Source organism: Sarcophilus harrisii, chromosome X, assembly GCF_902635505.1.
Source record: "Sarcophilus harrisii chromosome X, mSarHar1.11, whole genome shotgun sequence".
Lineage (NCBI taxonomy): Eukaryota > Metazoa > Chordata > Mammalia > Dasyuromorphia > Dasyuridae > Sarcophilus > Sarcophilus harrisii.
In genome coordinates this window covers 26,578,552-26,597,994 of record NC_045432.1, presented here as the reverse complement: position 1 = coordinate 26,597,994, position 19,443 = coordinate 26,578,552, and the positions used below count along the sequence as shown (strand labels likewise).

The 19,443-nt window shown below is 35.7% G+C and overlaps 1 protein-coding gene across 3 annotated transcripts in view; it reads left to right on the top strand.

The window, feature by feature from the left end:
* Positions 1 to 19,443, top strand: part of CUL4B (cullin 4B) — a 62,504-nt gene that overhangs the window by 30,387 nt on the left and 12,674 nt on the right. For all 3 annotated transcript variants that reach the window (XM_031944900.1, XM_012553232.2, XM_003774762.3), the window contains 12 exons: positions 2,239 to 2,342; positions 2,826 to 2,895; positions 4,055 to 4,128; positions 4,825 to 4,987; positions 5,454 to 5,543; positions 5,827 to 5,909; positions 6,504 to 6,571; positions 7,846 to 7,964; positions 9,062 to 9,254; positions 17,045 to 17,149; positions 17,964 to 18,074; positions 18,552 to 18,637. In XM_031944900.1, coding sequence (XP_031800760.1) covers positions 2,239 to 2,342; positions 2,826 to 2,895; positions 4,055 to 4,128; positions 4,825 to 4,987; positions 5,454 to 5,543; positions 5,827 to 5,909; positions 6,504 to 6,571; positions 7,846 to 7,964; positions 9,062 to 9,254; positions 17,045 to 17,149; positions 17,964 to 18,074; positions 18,552 to 18,637 — 1,266 coding nt within the window. The remainder of the gene's footprint in view (positions 1 to 2,238; positions 2,343 to 2,825; positions 2,896 to 4,054; positions 4,129 to 4,824; positions 4,988 to 5,453; positions 5,544 to 5,826; positions 5,910 to 6,503; positions 6,572 to 7,845; positions 7,965 to 9,061; positions 9,255 to 17,044; positions 17,150 to 17,963; positions 18,075 to 18,551; positions 18,638 to 19,443) is intronic.

Below are 19,443 nucleotides of genomic sequence, written 5' to 3'. Positions count from 1 at the left end.
TAGAAGGGGAGATTAGCCATGCACCTAAATAAAATAGAAAATAGGGCAACTTCCCTGTTAGAGTTCACATTTTCATTTCTGGCTGAGGGAATTGAGGGAGGTAGAGGTAAAGAGAAATTCTGGAATAGAGAAATCAGCCGCTGGGCAGCCAAGCCAAGTGTTAGCTGAAATGTAGAATGGGTAGAAAGAAGTGCTTGAAGATAGGGCAGCTCTGTAAGCCAGACAGCGATTCTCCAATGCATACTGTCTAGGATAGGCAAGGGGGAGTCAGTGACGGATTTGGGGCAGGGAAACATTGTGATGATTGGAACTCTGCTGCAGTATGGCCCTGAGATGGAGCAGGGCTTCTTAACCTTTTTCCATTCACAGCCCCTTTTTGCCCCAGAAATTTTTACATGACCCCAGGTATTTTAAAACAGGCACACAAATCAAACATTTTACCAATTATCATAATTTTGCAACCCCCATTTTCAGTTACAAGACCCATAGAGGGTTAAGAACTACTGTTTAAGAAACTGGCAGCTAGTTCATCAGACCTGTTTATGAAGAGAGGGCAGGACTATGAAATCCTTAGGAAGTCGGAATGACAAAACTTGCAGTTTCAATTGAGAGTGTGTGTAGGAGAAACCAAGGATAGTGCCATTTTGACTCTGGGGGGCAGACACACAATATCATTTACAGAAAAGGGGGACTGAGGAGCAGCAGGTTTGAGAGGAAAAAGTTTTGTTCAGGTCTTGCTATTTGAGGTGTCCACAAACCTTTCTTTGATTTGGAAGCATTCACTTAGAGTATAGGAAAGAGATAAGGTTTGTAAAAGATGTGGCTTCATGAGTGGAGTTATTAGAGAGGAGAGAAAAAGGGACCTTTGAGAAAGAGAAAAGAAAGAGATTTCCTGTTCTATTGATTGTGACCTATAAAAGAATATTTTTTACATTTGTCACTACATCTGAATTCTTATCAGATTTCTTCAGAATCCTTTTTACTCTCTGTGACAGCTATTTTACATTTGAACACAGTTGGTATAGACATAACCACTAACCTCTGCTGCGCAGCCTGGAGGTCGTCCCTTTGTCATCCAGTCCAGGCATTAAGAAGAGAACAATTTAGCTTCTATAGGACATGAAATTGCAATCATTTGTCTTAGGATTATCAGTTGTACTGTTTTGCAAATTTATATTTGGTTAAATATTCTTAAACAAAGCCTTATGTGGGAGACATTCCTCATAATTATATATTGTACCTCTTGTTACAAAAGTCCTGATGACGTCTCTGCTTTTTCAGTTGAGAAAAAAAATTTTTAAATTATAGGAAGCAAACTTTTAGCCCACTGTGGGTATTAATCTTTTGATTGAGGTAACAACAGTACCCAGAGAGTTATGCCTATGGGTGTTGAAGAAAAAGGAATTGGGATTTGTAACAAATCAGTGTGTAAGTTGATAGCTTTTGTATGTCACAGTTGCTGAGAATTGGATCTCCTCAGGGCAGTGTCTTAATCTTATCTACAGATGTGTTCATTTTAATAGAATACTTGATTGAATCTAGTGACTTTTATCTTGATGTCTAACTATTCTCAAGTATGCTAGCTAGCTTTTAAAATAAATATCATAAAAGGGTATTTTGATGTAAATCATGGGTATCTTTTCTTCCATTCTTTAAGATGGTAGTTGTGTTTGGTCTTTAAAAAAAAAAAAATCCAATTAAGAAATACTTATTTTCTCCTCCACATCACCAACTTAAAGAAAAACAGAAGCCTTGTAATAAATATACATAGTCAGGCAAAGGCTATCCATATATTGGCCATGACCAAAAATGTTTCTTTTTCTGCGTATTAGTCCATCATGTCTCTGTCAGAAGGTGGGAACATTTTTCATCATCTTAAGTGTTTCAAAGAAGAGCTTTTGGTCAAACAAAAGATAGAGAAGCTCACCGGAGAGAAAATGGACAATTTTGATTACATGATGTTTAAAGTTTTTTCGCAAAAAAATCTAATATAGTGAAAATTAGAAGTTAAAGAGTTAACCAGGAAAAAACCTTTGCAGGAAGTTGGATTCTTATTTAAATCTAAGATATATGAACTACTGATTCAAATTTATAAGAATAAGAGCCATCTCCAAGTTGATCAATGGCCAAAAGGTATGAGCAAGCAATGAAAAATCCAGGCTATTTATAGCCCTCTGGAAAAAAAAAAATCCTCCAATTCACTAATAATGAGAGATGCATATCGGTTTAATTTTGCAGGCTGTGGAAAACCTCTGTTCTTATAAGATATCTGCAAACTTATACAAACAGCTGAGACAGATTTGTGAAGAGCACATCAAATCCCAGATTCACCAATTCCGAGAATATCCTTTTTAAAGCGCAAACAACATTTAGCACATTCTCTTTTATTTGCCTTTCCATTCTCTCTCCACATTTTCAGCTCAGTTCCATTTGCCTTTCTGGAAAGAGATGTAGCAGGTTTGGGGTTTTGGAACTGTATGTTTATAACCTAATTTTATAATATATGAAGTTAGTACCAATAAAGTGTACTTTCAGCCTTGGCCTCTTCCCCTAACAAACTTCCAGCAGGGACGAGGCAGGGAGAATGAATCTTAAATTAGATACTGGAAATGTGGGACTTAGTGAATGAAAGTTCTGAAGGGGGCTTCAACTCTCCCTTTAGGGCAACCTTTAGAGAAAACATTAACATTGTCAAGAAATTGCACCATATTCGGGAATTGTATTTTGTAGTTCATTGTATGGGACTTGCTCCATGTTTATTTTCAAAACTGCTTTCATGTATTATTTGGCATTAGGTTGTTAACATTTTCTTAACATCCCTGCATGGATTCTTTGGACAGTGTTCTGTTTCTAAAGAAGATAGATAAATGCTGGCAAAATCACTGCAGACAAATGGTAAGCTCCAAGAAGTCTTTATAGTTAAGCCAAAAATACTGGAGTAGAAACATAATTGAATGAGTCCAGGAAAGGAAAAAATGAAAATTAGATGTTTTTCAAAGATAATTTTAATATCCTAGTAGGTACTTTAAAAATATTTGCTTTGGTTCTTAAATAGATGTTTTTGATGTTTTAAAATCTTAAATAGAGATATTTGTTCATTTTAGATTGATTTGTATTTTAATTCAAAACCTCCCCTAAAGTTTTACTTTGATAGCCTATCTCATGTTATGGAGGTGACCCTGACTTGTTGAAGGCCGTGCCAGGAGGGTAAATTCTGGAAGGGCTGGGAATATGGGCCTGGTGACTGAGTGGATATCTGCTGGTCAAGACTTAACTGGCTATGCCTAGAAAGGCTCATCATCAGGTTGACCACAGAGTGTTGACTCTTTGAGTCACAGCAACCCTCAGTTTTCTGACGTTGTCAATGGAAGAAATACCCATACCAATGAAATTAAGAGATTCTTAAAGACTTGGGTTTTAATGTCTTTTATGCAGTTGTTGTTTTTAAAGCTTAGTATTCTGTCCCATCATAGAATTGGCAGATGTTCTCTATATAAAATCCTGTCTGTGTTTCATTTGTGAGGCCCACCTGTGGTTTCTGGGTTTAAGCCTGGTCAGAGCCCAACCTTTCTGTTACCCATTTGGATCTCAGTAGAGCTGGTATTCTGTTAATCAGTCTGGCAGCTCCTGGCAGCCTAGTACATTGGAGCCCCTGCTATGCCCCTGACTGTGTAACCAAGGGCAAGCCACTTGCCTCTCTGGCACTTATATCCCTGTGCTGTAAAAGAAGAGGATTTGATTAGATGATCTCTGATGTGTTTCTAATCGATCACAGACACACAGTTTTAGAACCGTCTTTGGCCACCAACCTGCTTCCATTGAGCAGTATTGCATGTAACTTGATGTGGTTTCTGAATAAGGAAATAATAGGATTATTCTATAAAATTTTCCTTTCTGAAAAGAGAGGAGTGTTGATTTCACAAGTGTGTGCATGTGCATCGTATATACTTTCTACTTGCTTTTCTTTCCTTTTAGGTCTTTTTATGAGCAAATGCTACTTTAGTCTTAAAAAAAAAATACAAAAAATTAGTATGATTTCTTTTTTTCCTGGCAGATCATGATCAGGAGCATTTTTTTGTTTTTGGATAGAACCTATGTTCTTCAGAATTCAATGCTGCCTTCAATTTGGTAAGAATGCCCTCAAATAGATAAATAGGCTTATCTGGAACAACTCTTAGTATTGATTTTTGATAATCTACACTGATGATCTATTCTCAAACCATTTCTTTTTGCCTTTGAACTCTGGTTAGCAATGTAATTTTCCTAAAATTATGGCTTAAGCATACTAAAATCTTTTTATATTCCTTTAATACATATCAGTAGACAAAGTTAAGATAGAACTGTATGTTAGAGCAAGCTAACTTGTGTTGGAAGTATGTGCTTTGGAATATCCAGGGGAGATAATTTCTACGCTAAATAATCAAGATGACATCATCTGTACATGGAGAAAGCATTGCAAATTTAATACCAAAAAATGGTTGTTTTAAAAAAAAAAACTATACTCTTATTTGGGCCAGTTTTTATTGATGACTTATTTTTATTTATTAATAGTTTGCTTTGAAACTATGCCAGAGATAGCAGCATAAGAAAACTCAGGCATAGAGAAAACCTGAAGTTTAGGTTTGTTTCTGGTTAATAATAAAAGACATAAATGTATTCTAGTAGAATATATATAAAAAAAAAAACAACTCTATTTCATTCTGCCCATGACAAACTTTGTAAAATAGCTGATTCAAAACTAAGAATTATAATTACAATTTGTGGGAAAAGTTAAAATTTTCAAAAGCTGCTGATTATTTAGGACATTGTTTTATTGACTTTCAGGGACATGGGTTTAGAACTGTTTAGGACCCATATAATTAGTGATCAGAAAGTCCAGAACAAGACTATTGAAGGCATTCTCCTTTTGATTGAGAGAGAAAGAAGTGGTGAAGCAATTGATAGAAGTTTGCTTCGAAGCCTCCTGAGTATGCTTTCAGATCTACAGGTGAGTGGTTTTTTTTTTGTTTTTTTTTTTTGCTTCCTCCACTCAAAAGTCCTTTAGTGTACAGTTGACTAGGTTCTCAAAAGCTAAGTTAGCAAAGTGTAATTTCTGGTAGACCTTATAAAGCTGGAAAGGTTATATCCATATACAGGCCTAGTGATTAGATATCTGTTTCGTGGGCCAATCTAGCTAATTAAATTTGGATGAAATTTTCATCCCTCACAACTCCCTATATATTCTTCTTGCTCAGAGATGTGCTCTGATCTGCCTTTGTGGTGGGGAAGAACATTCACTAGCTAAATGAATCACAGACCCTGGAAGTAGAGAATGTCTCCACTAATCAAGTAGAAGATTATTTCTAGTTTGGTATTTTATAAGCCAAATTTGTGGTTTGCATATGGCAGTTTCTCCATAAATTTATGAAGTGAATGAATGGATGAGTTGACTTGTTTTCTCCTTTATTTCTTAGATCTATCAAGATTCTTTTGAACAGAAATTTTTGGAAGAAACCAACCGTTTGTATTCTGCAGAGGGTCAGCGTTTAATGCAAGAAAGAGAGGTACTTGAAAAGTGTGGTTGATCATCAGACCCTTGCCTCTTATAATTGACTAGCACCTAGGGGTGCCCTTTGTAGTTCTTTGAATTTTTCTCCCTGTGTTCTTGTGACACTTTTTCCTCTGTGACCCTTGCTGAGTTCCCAAAGTCCATCATTTCAGATCATGCACACCACTTGTAGTGGTATAGCTAATGATGCCTGTCAGCTCTATCAGAGGTAGGTCAGACCGAGCCGTCTTCTTAATGGTTCAGAGAAAAATTAGGGAGTGACAAATTTGTCTTTGCAGGTTCCTGAATACCTTCATCATGTCAACAAGCGTCTGGAAGAAGAAGCAGACAGACTGATCACCTATCTGGATCTGAGCACCCAGTAAGTATTGCTGCATGCTTCAGCCTAATAGTTTTACCATCTGTATTTAATTTCTCAAAGGCTTTTTGAGGCATAAAAATGTGCCAGGCGTGTGATTTTTTAGGCTTTTTTCATTGGTTTGTATACTAAAATAATATAAGCTGCCAAGTGCTTTAATTTGGTCTCGTTGAGTGTTGGATAGTTTTGTGCGTCCAACAGCAAAAACTGGATTGGAGACTGCCTTGCTCTTTGAGACCTTTAGGCTAAAGTTCAGTGGACATTACTCAGAGAAAACCTGCTCCCATGATTCTCCAGTTCCTACCTACTACCTATGAGGGCAGCATAGGCAGCTTTTTGGTTGCCTTTCTAACAGCAGGAAAAGGCCAAGTACAGTGAGGCCACAGAATTGGTTGCTTCACAGTGCAAATGAAAGTCCCCAAGGCTACAAGTTCTTCCCTCTTTTAGACTTCAGAAGACCAGGGCCTTTCTACTAGTTGTAATTAAAGAACGTTGGAACTAACAGAAAGTAGCTTATTTTACAATTCTTTTTAGGACAGACTTTAAATCCCCAGTGTTGGGGAATGTCAATAATTCTAAACGTATTTTTTCCTATAGGAAGCCACTAATTGCTACTGTAGAAAAGCAACTTCTAGGTGAACACTTAACAGCCATTCTTCAGAAAGGTAATTGTAATAATGTAAACAAGAAAGATTGTGTTTATTAAAATTTATTTAAAAGATTTTATTTATAGCAAGTGGGAAATCTGGAAAAGATTTCTCCATCAAGCCTGATACTATGGTCATATCTTTTAGGAAGTATATGTAGATGGGGAGGGCACAAGTTGTTTAACTATTTTTTCCTCCTCAAGGCTGTATGTCCTACTGTCCTTGCCAAAAGTCAGGAGTCAAAATGAGTTATAATCATGTAAGAACAGAAATGTAAAATGGGAATTCTTGATATGATACAGTACAAAAGGCAAACGCTGAGTGGTTGGCACTTGCTATGAGTCCGATAAACTTTGGAGTCTGCCTGGGTCCTCATTTTACCTTCCAACACCTCCTGTCAGTTTCATTTGATCAATGAGATTCCCTTAAGCTTTTCAGATTTTTCACCTAGAAAAGAAAAATGTTATTTGCCCACCCCTCCTAGGTGTCAAGGATCTGAAGCAATGTTTGGATGTGTTTAAAGATTGAAAAGCAGTAAAAGTAGAAAGTTGTAGCTGTGGAAAATCTCTTAATTGGCAAGCTTATAAAACACCTTTGGGATCAGAGCGAAATGCTGGGAGGGGAGGAGGAATCTTCACTGGAAATCACAGATCATAGAATAAGCTCTCAGTAGGTTTGAATGTGATTCCCTACCAGTCATTATTACATAAGAAGTCTGTCTGGTTCAGTAGTCATCAGTGGTCTTTCTCAGTTTTTTGTCTTAACATTGTGCAAATGGAACAGCTCCCAAGAAAAGTGTTAAAACTGACAAATCCTGAAGCTCAGTATGCCCTGGTGTATTTGTGTACATCACATGTGACTGGTAAACTACTAAGCCTCAGTGGTTCTTGGTGCCTGGCTTTCATTGTGCTAGAGCCAGTGATTTGAAGGACTTGAGTTTTATCTTATGCTTTTCTCAAGTAATAGAAGAGGGTTAGTCTCTTTTGTCAAGTCTTAAGCTTAGCCTCTGGCACCAGTGTTTATTAAAAAGATACACTGTACATTGTCAAGAGAGATGTTCTATGGAATTACTTGTACCTAGTGACGCTCCTCTGTACAAGGGATCAATTAGTTTTCACTGGTAAAAGTGACCTTTTTTTTTTTTTTTTTTTTTTTTTTTTAATTCAAAGCAAATGTATGATGCCAGCACAATAACTTGCAGCTCATGAAAATGCCTAATGCTTCTTGTGTTCAAAATAAAACTTGGTGGTTTTGCTCACTTTCTTTAATGTTTGAATGTTTCAAATGTTTAGGTTTAAATCATCTTCTGGACGAAAATCGTATTCAAGATTTGTCTCTGCTCTATCAACTATTTAGTAGAGTACGCAGTGGAGTTCAGGTTCTTTTACAGCACTGGATCGAATACATCAAGGTATTGACACTCAAATTTGATTTTCTTTTCATCTTATATGGTAAAAGCGGCTAGTGAGGAGCTCTTTATTTACTGGTCTTCAGTACATTTTGTGTCCAAAATATTAGAAACTCTGGGAATTAGAAAGTTGGAACCAAAGTAGCACCAAAGTTATTACTTTCCTTCTCTCCTCTCCTGACTGCAGCGGCTATAGTAATGAATGTGGAGAGGGGAAGAAAATATTTTCTCTTTTGGTCCAATTGATTGTGAGTTGGGGCCCCACCTACCATTTCCCAAGTTTTTTATTTTATTTACTTGTAAATAAAAAAATTTGTTTTTTGTTTTGTTTTGTTTGTTTTTTTAATTTGGGGGGGGTGAGTCAGTTAGGGGTAAGTGACTTGCCTGGGGTCACACACAGTTAAGATGTGTTAAGTGTCCAAGGTCCTCCTTACGTTAGGGTTGCTGCTGTTTCCACTACACTATCTAGCCGTCCCCCAGTCTTTTCCTAAAATCCCCAAATGCTAATACCTGTTTCTTTAAAATAAAAAGTTATTAAGCAGATGAACTCTGATTTTTAATACCAAAAGCAATTTTGTAAAATAGCCTATTCAATACCTTATATCCTGTGAGTATGCTGTGGATTAATATGTAGTAATGTGTTTGGGTCTGCCAGCTGTGCCTTCTTCTTTTCGGTTGCCTAATGACACGGAGGGGATCCTGGCTCCCCAAAGGTTTTGTCACTACTGGCTCTGGCAGTTCTCATGAAAGCTGAAAAGAAAAGGAGACTTAGGGCCATACTTAGTATTCCCCTTCTTTCCTTCCCAGCCCAGCTTTAAGTCCTAAAGCCTCGGGACACCAAAATGTTGTCATCTAAATAACACATACTTATCTAAGGCCTAGAGAGGCTGTGATCTGCCAGGAGAGAGACCCTGTATGGCTGAGGTGTGTTTTTGGAAGGATTGAAGTGAAGAGAATAGCTAGATGGGGATGCCATTTTTTTTTTTAAAGATTAAAAAAATTGATTTGCAAATATCTCTGTTATAACTTAATGAAAATTCTCTTTAAGAAGATAAACATTCAGGTCCAGTAATTTCTCATTTTGCAATTTTATTTTCTAGGCATTTGGCAGCACTATTGTCATTAATCCTGAAAAAGATAAGACCATGGTACAAGAATTGTTGGATTTTAAAGATAAAGTTGATCACATCATTGATGTCTGCTTTATGAAAAATGAAAAGTTTGTCAATGCTATGAAAGAAGCATTTGAAACCTTCATTAACAAGAGACCAAACAAGCCTGCTGAACTCATAGGTATTTTCTATTCCTTTTTGTACCTTTCTTTTTGCAGGTCTCTGTTTTTCATGCTGTTTCTATTGATTATTTGTTTTAAAACCACACGTACACAAACTAGAGACTGGGACTCAGCTCCTAACTATGAAAGACTGTTTCTTGGTAACCAGGTACTTTGAGCAGTTTGTGAAAGGCTCTATCATAGTGACATTCTACTCTCTGGAGCTCGCTTCTTCAACCCCAATTGTCTGGAAATTGCCAAGAATTTGGAATTCTTAAAAAAAAAAAAAAAGTTTTTAGGGACTTCAGTCAAAGGAGAGTCCCCTTAGCCCTTCATTCAGAGGCTGTTTATTTTTGCATAATCCTAACATGTCTGGTGTCTCTGCAGTCAGCATAATTGCAATCTTGGATAATTAAGTGAAGGGACAGATAGCTCTGTACATCTCAGAAGTCCATGGGGGCAAGGGCTTTGTCAGAGTTCACTAACTCCCCATTTGTTCAGCATTATCAAGGACTAAGGCTTTTCGCCAAAGTGAATTGTCTTGGCGACTAAAGTGTTAACTGGGCGCAATGTTAACTCTTCAGAACAGTTGACCAAAATCCATTGCCTACATCCATGTCTTCTTAATCATGATAAATTGAACTAAATTGGGGTAGTCATGGAAATTTTAGAGCTGATAAGTGCACACTTAGATGATGATCATCCTGCCTTAGATTTGCCCAGTGCTGTAGAGTTTTTAAAGGGCTTGTGCATGCATCATTTAGCTCTCAAAGACATGAGAAAGAGGCTGGCGAGAGAATTGTGATTATCTCCACTCTACCCTGAAGATTACGTGTTTAACCAAGGGGCAGGCAAAGCCGAAACTAGAATCCACTTTTCCTGACACGAAATTTTCCACTACACCATTCCTTTTTATTTTGATTAACAGTTATTGTGCTCAAAGATGGAGTGGGAACATCCATGTATGAAAAGGGTATAGAAATCTTGATGATTTTCTGTGAGAGATATAGGGGAGGAGTATATGAAATGAAAATATATATGATAACATGGAGCTTTCTAAATGAAAAGAATATGTGGGTGTAATTACAAAAATATATGTGAGCATATAAATATACAGAATGGGTAGAGACAGGGGAAAAATTAAAGATGAATGGCAAAGTAAAACTAATACATTTGTAGGTAGAGAGATGTATGTTTATGCATACATATACCCACTTACCTGTACATACATATATACACATATAGACATGTTTTCCCTATGTACATATAAAATATATATACATTCATTATTGATAGTATTTATATATTTTTGTATCTCTGTATATTTGAGAAATATATACCTATGTATCTCTCAGTCCACATAAGCATTTTCCAGTAAATGTGGCTCTCCCTATTTTTGTATGTATGCTATTTTTCTGTGGTTCATTCCCCTGTAAACACATACATACCCATGAGACAGTATAAGAAAGAAGATATAGAGCCAGTATTGTCCAAACCCTCCTTTCTTTTTTATTATTATTATTATTATAGCTTTTCATTTACAAGACATATGCATGGGTAATTTTTCAGCATTGACAATTGCAAAACCCTTTGTTCCAACTCCTCCCCCCTTCCCCGGATGGCAGGTTGACCAATACATGTTAAATATGTTAAAGTATAAGTTAAATACAATATAAGTATACATGTCCATACAGTTATTTTGCTGCACAAAAAGAATCAGACTTTGAAATAGTGTACAATTAGCCTGTGACGGAAATAAAAAATGCAGGTGGACAAAATAGAGGGATTAGGAATTCAATGTAGTGATTCATAGTCATTGCCCAGAGGTCTTTCGCTGGGTGTAGCTGGTTCTATTCATTCCTGCTCTGTTGGAACTGATTTGGTTCATCTTATTGCTGAAGAGGGCCAACGCCCATCAGAATTGATCATTATATAGTATTGTTGTTGAAGTATATAATGCCCATCCCCGCCTTTCAAAGAAGGTTCCAACCACATCTTGGGAGTTTGTTTTGATGATACTGATGATATCACTGGTCTCTATTTCATATAGGTAACATATATTTCTTTTTAAATCTGTAATCTTGTTTCTTATCTATAAGCATTCATATATCCATCTATCATGTGGGCATTAATTTATACACAGTAGACATTCATTTGTGTTTCTGAGTTAGATATGTCACTTATTGTGTGCATTTTGCATATATGCACATATACTTGTTTATGTAGGTATGCTTCATTTCATCATGGATGTTTCACATGTAAAGATAAATATTTATATACATGTATGTATTTTACATGCATATATTAAGCAGTTCCTATGTGTTTTGCAGAGACACACAACACAGATATAGCAATTTTCACATGTAGTTCTATTCATTCATATGTGTTTCATCTATGTATCTTTATACACAGATGCTTCCTCTTCTCTCCATCTCTTCCCCCCCCCCCCCAATCATATGCATTCCATATATGAATATAAAGGTCTTTACAATCAGTTTCATGTGCATATAGAGATGTCTTTCTGTCAACTCAGGCATTTCTCACGTTTCTCTTCATATGTATTTCACATATGTGTCTATATTTATTCATTTAGATGAGTTTCATATATATGTGGGTTTATAGACCTTTAGTTAGTCATATGCATTTCATGTAAATGTATGGATGTGTATGTCTCCATGTATTTGTGTGTGTGTGTGTATGTATAGCATATGTCTTTGCAGATATATTCATCATCATTCATTTGTCTGCATTGTTTATATATGTGTATCTCCATAGGCGCCTTTCATCTATGTAGATATACTCTAGCTTTTGTTTTTGCTTGTAACATGATATAAATGTGTTTGTATGTATTTTCTTTGTTTTCTCTATACAACTATTAACATTATAGATATCTATGTAAATGTCCATTAATTTTATGGGTCTTATGTACATTTGTCTTACTCATTTATACACATTTCATAAATACGTATACACATGCATCTCTTTTCATCTTTATAGAGTATAAATGTATGTATCTGTTCATATGGGTGTCATATAGAGAAAAGAGGGGAAAGCTACATTTCTGTTCATTTTATGAATTTCATATTTTTTCTATATTTGCTCACCCACATTTCACATATAAAGATTCAGATGTGTGTATCGGTATTGATATTTTCGATATATGGCTATATGGGTGTGTGTGTCCATTTGTACCATATCTTATTTTCTACATGTAGGTATCATAAAGATAGATGTTTATCTCTCCATTCAGATGGATGTTTAGATACCTTCATCTCTATTCATACACATTTAATTTATCTAGATGTTGATATTTGCCTTTATATGTCTAGATCTCCCTTCATATGTATTTCATATATTTATAAATTCTTTTATCTCTATTCATGTATGTTTTTATCTCTATAGCTGGGTAGCTGCATACATCTCCATTTATATATGTTTGTCACAGAGATGTGTCATTTCATAGATGTATGTGACTCGATTTTTGTTTATACTTTTTATTTCCAAAATACAAGCAAAGATCGTTTTCAACATTCAGCCTTGCAAAACCTTGTGTTCCAAATTTTTCTCCCTTCCTTCCTTCCCCTCCTCCCTTCCCTAGACAGCAAGTAATCCAATATAGGTTAAACATGTGCAATTCTTCTAAACATAGCTCCACATTTATCATGCTTATGCAACTTGTTTTTATTCATACTTGGACACGTTTTGTGTATTTAATTCTGTGTATGTTCATATATACATAGGTGCTTAGTGGAGTCTCTAGATCTTCATTTGCATTTCACATATAGATTAATGTATGCATTTTATTTTATACATATTTCCTGGATAGTATACGGAAATATATACAGTTTTATATATGCATTTCATAATATGTTGGTACATGCATTGCCTTTCCTACACATTTCGTGTGTGTGTTTGTTCACATGCATACATCTTGACATTTCCATTCAGTTATCTTTTATATTTATTTGTATCCAGGCAGCACTATTATAATCTCCCTTTGTATATTTTTAGCTATGTAAAATTTTGTTGTTTTATCTATATTATACATATCTCATGTCCCTAAGTTTTATAAATCTGAGTTCCTTTTTGTTTCACTTATATCATATCTATATATATCATAGCTATATCCATGTGTGTGGAGATAAGATATGTCCATTTTTCTATTCCTTTGTATATAGTTCATCCCTTTCTAGATGCATGCATATATATATATATATATATATACATATAGTTATAGTTATAGTTATTTCCCCATTTATATACATTTCAGCTGTCTAGGTAAATGTTTCTATCTAATCTATCTTCATTCATCCAAATGATTTATACATATCAATGTAGCTATATACGTCTCCATATCTGTAGTTAGTATCAAGATGTTTGTCTCCATTTGTAGGCATTTCATATAAGTGTGTTTATACATACCTGATATGTGCACATGGATGCATTTTTCTCCATTAATTTCACAAGTTTCTAAGTATGTTTCAGGTGTTAGTGTTCATTTTACATAGTTCCTGTTTCACATGTATATGTGCTTGTATCTATCTGTTATTTATATGTTTAAGTATATCTCACTTCTGTTTGTATGCTCTATGTGTATATATATGTGTATGCATACATGCACACACATACACACATGGATGTATAGCTGGAAAATTCTGTATAGCTATAGCTTGAATTTCTATAGCACTTCAAATTTTGTTAGCCATTTTATTTGTATGAATTCCTTTGATCCTCAGTGCAATACTGAGGTTTAGATACTTTAAAAATATAGCTTATATATACAGATGAAAAATGTTTATTTTACTTACTTATAGATATATCTATATACTATAGATATAGAAAAATGTGTTCATATGTAAAAATAGACATATATATATATATACACACACACATATATACATATACACACATACACATACTGGTAGATATATTTTTCTATATGTGTGTTGGTGAGAGAGATAGGAAGACTCAGATAAGTAGAGAGAGAGAGAGTTAAAATAGCCATGAGAAAAAACTAGGTGGCCAGTAAATAGCTAGCTCATAGACATGGAGTCAGAGAGCCCTGAGCTCACATCCTATTTCACATTGACTCTGTGATCCTAGGCAGGCCACTTAACTTCTCTCAGCCTCAGTTTATCCAGTTGTTAAATAAGGACAGTAATACTTCCTTGTCCTGCTGGTTTGTTGTGAAGTTCAAATGAGATGTGTATAAAGTGTTTTACAAATATGTAAACATTGTTATTATCATTAGCTAGCTAGCTAGCACATACCACACCGCTCCAAGCTTTGAAAGTCCTGGCTTCAAGACATGCCAATATTCTGTATTGACTTTGGTTTCTGGGCCAAGTTCCTTCCCAGTATAAGCTGCCAGGCAGGCAGAGCAACTACATGCAAATACATATACATACATACATACATTGAACACTGAGATATCCTTGTATCCCTAGTTTTGTTTTGTTTGATTTTTAAACCAGTATTCCTTTTTTTTTTTTTTTTTTTTTTTTATTTTTATTTTTTTTTTTAATTAGTTTTGGGAATTCCTGGTGTGGAAACTATGTGTATATATCTAATCTATAGTGGAGCAATGAGAGGTTAAGTGACTTACCCAGGGCCATACAGCCCATATGAGGCTTGATCCTAGCTGCACCTGGCTCTAAGGCCAGCCTATGGTTGCTGAATTCCACTTTTCTCTCTTTATATTTGTATACATCTCATTGTATATATATAACAATGAATAGAACAGTGAAGCTTTCTAGAATGATATATAGGTCCATTTGTTCCCATACCAAATGGCCCCAGACTTCATGCTTCTGTCCTCTCTTTAACAGGTTTAAGCTGTTATTTGTTTATGCTCTCGGCTTGCCTGCTCTCCCTGAACTGTGCTAAGTACTTCCCACCCCTATTTCTAGTGTTCTCTAATCTGTTGAGGATTAATTACAACCGGGGACTAGGAGTGTTAGAATCATAAATAAAGTAAGAGGAAGTGAGCACTGAGTGTTAGCTTGAGTTCTTATGAATGCAAACTTCGTGATACTTTTGAATATTTAGAATCTTTTGTTGCTTCCCCTTTCTTAGCTGAGGGCAGCCAGGTCCTGTGGATAGAGGTGGATAGAGCTCTGGGCTGGGAGTTGGGGAAAACTCATGTTCCTGAGTTCAAATCTAACCTCAGATTCTTTCTAGCTTGTGTGACCCTGAGCAAATCACTCTATCCTGTTCCATTTTCCTCATCTGTAAAATAGGCAAAATAACAGCTCCCAAGGTCATTGTGGGGACCAAATAAGATAATGTTTGCAAAACACCTAGCATAGTGCCTGGCACACAGTGGGTAATTAATACATGCTTACCTCCTCACTTCCCTTCTTCTCCCTGATACTTCTTCAGGAAAAGTGTTCCAGGATGAGACTGTGGCCCAACATTGGGTGTTGCATTTGGCCTTGAGTCTGTTATCTTCGTTAATTTCACTATTGTCATTGCCTATGTTTTCCTTGGCTGCTTTCTTTGACCTGCATCAGTTGACGCAGATCTTGCCTTGTTTCTTAGACTTCTTTATATCTGTCATTTCTTTGGCCCAGTAATGTTCTATTGTATTCACTTACCACAGTGTGTTTAGTTTTTCCCCTGTAGTTTGTCTAATTTCTCTTTTTTGCTCCTGCTATTTATAATTATCCTAATTAATTAAATGTTTTGCCAGTTTGGGTACCCAAGTGTTGTTTAAAATTCAGTGTGTTTCTTTACAGTATCATATAAGCAAGGCATCTTTGTAATATTTGGTTCCATCCAGAGCTTGCCTTTTCTGTTTTTAGCATTAGGTAAAAGAAACCACATGACTTCACAATTTCTCTGTAGCCTCAGCCACAGCTGCCTAGATCTCATTTCCTGGAAAACCAATATTGACCTCTAAGAACCAGCTTCTATTCCTACCTACTTGCAGAAGAATTGCAGCAATATATGTACATATAAACATACATACCAAGATACACAGTATATCCATAATCATATTTTGGGGGTGTAAGCAGACATAAAAATTTCTAAAGGCAGCTGTTGGCCCACTCAATTCTTCTGTCTCCCATGTTACATATTTAGTCATCTTAAAAACCTCTGTTATAGTAGAGTCAACCATTCTTTTGAGAAGTTAGAGGAAGGATCCCCAATTGCCTTAGGAGAGGACCCCGTATTAGTATTTGTTGTATTTTTTGCTGGTTGAATAGATGAACAGTAGGTAGGTCGACATCTTGGTTTCAGTTACTGTTACCATTCTGAAGCATAACTAGAAATTAACTAGCATATTGTAGCTTCTTAAAAAAATGGATGTCATTGAATTTCCAATCCCTATATTTATGCCCACCTGCATTTTTGATTTCCTTCACAAGCTAATTGTACAATATTTCAGAGTCCGATTCTTTTTGTACAGCAAAATAACATTTTGGTCATGTATACTTATTGTGTATCTAATTTATATTTTAATGTATTTAACATCTACTGGTCATCCTGCCATCTAGGGGAGGGGGTGGGAGGTAAGAGGTAAAAAATTGGAACAAGAGGTTTGGCAATTGTTAATGCTGTAAAGTTACCCATGCATATAACCTGTAAATAAAAGGCTATTAAATTAAAAAGAAAAAAGAATAATAAATATATTCCATTGGGGGGGGGGAAATGGATGTCAGTGTTTCTGGGGGACTTTGGTGATTCTGTACATGCCTTGTCTCTACAACAGTGAAAGCAGTTTGGGGTGAACATAGTTGGTAGGACATCCATCCATTAAACATCATTAAATAATACATGTTCCCTCCCTTCCCCTCCTTTTTAAAAGCAAAATACGTGGATTCAAAACTCCGTGCAGGAAATAAAGAAGCTACAGATGAAGAACTTGAGAAAATGTTGGATAAGATCATGATTATATTTCGCTTCATTTATGGTGAGTGATTCTGAACTGTGGGAACTTTTTCCTTTTACTCAAAAGCAAGCACTCAACAGAAACGTCATATATATTCTGGTAGGGATATTGAGCTGAGGCAGAGGTAAGAATCTTATTCCTATAGTTGAATTTATGAAGTTGATTTAGATTCATTATAAAACTTTTGTGCTTTGGTTTTGACCTTCTAACAAGAATTGTTGGTTGCAAGCCACTCGAACCAAATAGGAAGTTGTTGCTGAATGGCCAGGGGTAATGTTTTGTTCAGATTTAGAGCACTTTTTTCATTTGGATCCTTATGTTAATGAACTTTATTAGTGGCATCCACAGTCTAGCTAGGTGTATAAACACAAGTAAATGTAAATCTGGCTTATATAAAATTTGAGTGTCGCCTACAATTCAAGTTATTTTTTAGTATATGTTAATTTTTTTTTTTTTACTTTCCACATCAATGTTTTAAGAGTAAGAGCTTTATTCCGACCAGTATCGTGTGTCTAGTGGAGTGACTGAACCTTTGGCCCTATAGAATTTAGTGTGAGAAAGGATCTTAGTGTTCATCTAGTCTCCCTTTCTTTTGCAGAAGAAAAAAATAAGTCCCACCCTGAGGAGAAACTGACCTAAGGTCATCAACAAGTAAATAGAAAAACTAAGATTTGAACTCCAGTGCTAGACTTGAAATCCACTTTTTTTCCTGTTCTGTCAGGATAACTTTTGAATAACCTAGTTGTGATACTTTATAGTTATGATGTTATTAATGAAAATTTTGTCAGCTTTTTTCATCACAGGTTATTCTTTGTTTTGCTTTTAAATGTTGCAGGGAAAGATGTCTTTGAAGCCTTTTATAAGAAGGATTTAGCCAAGAGACTGTTGGTGGGAAAGAGTGCATCTGTAGATGCTGAGAAGTCGATGCTTTCCAAACTCAAGCATGGTATAGTTCTCACCTTCTTAATGTTCCTCCTCGTATTTGCATGGAATTCCAGTGGGAAAGAAATCGAGCCTTTCTTTAATTTCAGTTTTGCACCTTTCTGTAAATTGTCCAATTTTTTTGTCACTTCAGGTTAATTTCTTAAGCAGTTTGGATTAATGAAAAATGAAATGAGACAAACAAGGCATATGGCATTTCTAAGACAAGTATATTCTTGTATTTAAAGGAAGCGTGTGTGTGGGTGGGGGGATTATTTTAGGTTATTTTAAATTGTCCTACTTCATTTGATCTTCCAAATACGAGATATGGTCACTTTGGAATCAAGAATTTGGACTTTATATTAATGGTGTTAGCTTCTTTTATTTTTCTTTTAACTTTAAGAAGATGTGGATATTTTATGGTAATGCACCTTCTGAACTAGAAATTCTTCATTCTTACAGCTCTTGTCATGTTCTACATAATATAATGTTTTTTCTCTAGAATGTGGAGCTGCTTTCACCAGCAAACTGGAAGGAATGTTCAAAGACATGGAACTGTCCAAAGACATCATGGTTCAGTTCAAACAGGTAGTTTACACTGGCCCCACAGGCTTCTTCTTAATTCTGTGTGGTTCATGGTGGGGATCAAGAAAAGAAAATAGGTTTGAGTTAGAAAGCATTTAAAACTTATTCTCCTATGATCACAAAAGAGAATAATTTGAACTGGGAAAGATGCTTGGCACACTTTTAGAGTCATCGCACCTGACTGGACCAAAAGCCCTGCTTTTGACCTGGATGGAGTAGAAGAGGAGCACATGAAAATGGGAATAGTTGAATGACAAGTTGATTGCTTCTATTGGTAGTGCATTTGAAGTCTATAATAATATAATAATATGAAACACAAAAGTACATTGTAGGATGGCACCTAAAATTACCATTTTGTAAATTGAAATGCTACCAGGCAAAACCATGGTTTGATAGACACATGGTAAACTCTAAAGAAGTTTTGTGTTAGTAGGTGCTGCTTTTCTTTGGCATCGTTACACATCTCATTTATTTGGGCTCTGTTGCAAAGGAAACCATCTTTATGGTTCTATGATAATTGTATATGATTGTTCAAAGTGAGGGATTTGGTTTCTTTTTCTAAAGGATCAAATTGGAATTTCTTTTGGGGGGAGAGGGGAGGCATTTGAGGTTAAGTGACTTAAGAAACGCAGCTAGTAAATGTTTAAGGCTGCATTTGAACTGGAGTCCCTTTGACACCAGGGCCTGTGATCTATCCACTACAGCACCACCGGCTGCCCCTTGGAATTTCTTAAATTGACCACTGTTGTAACATCAAATATAAGTGTGCTTTAAGGATTTACATGCCTTTTTCTCATGAGATTTCATTG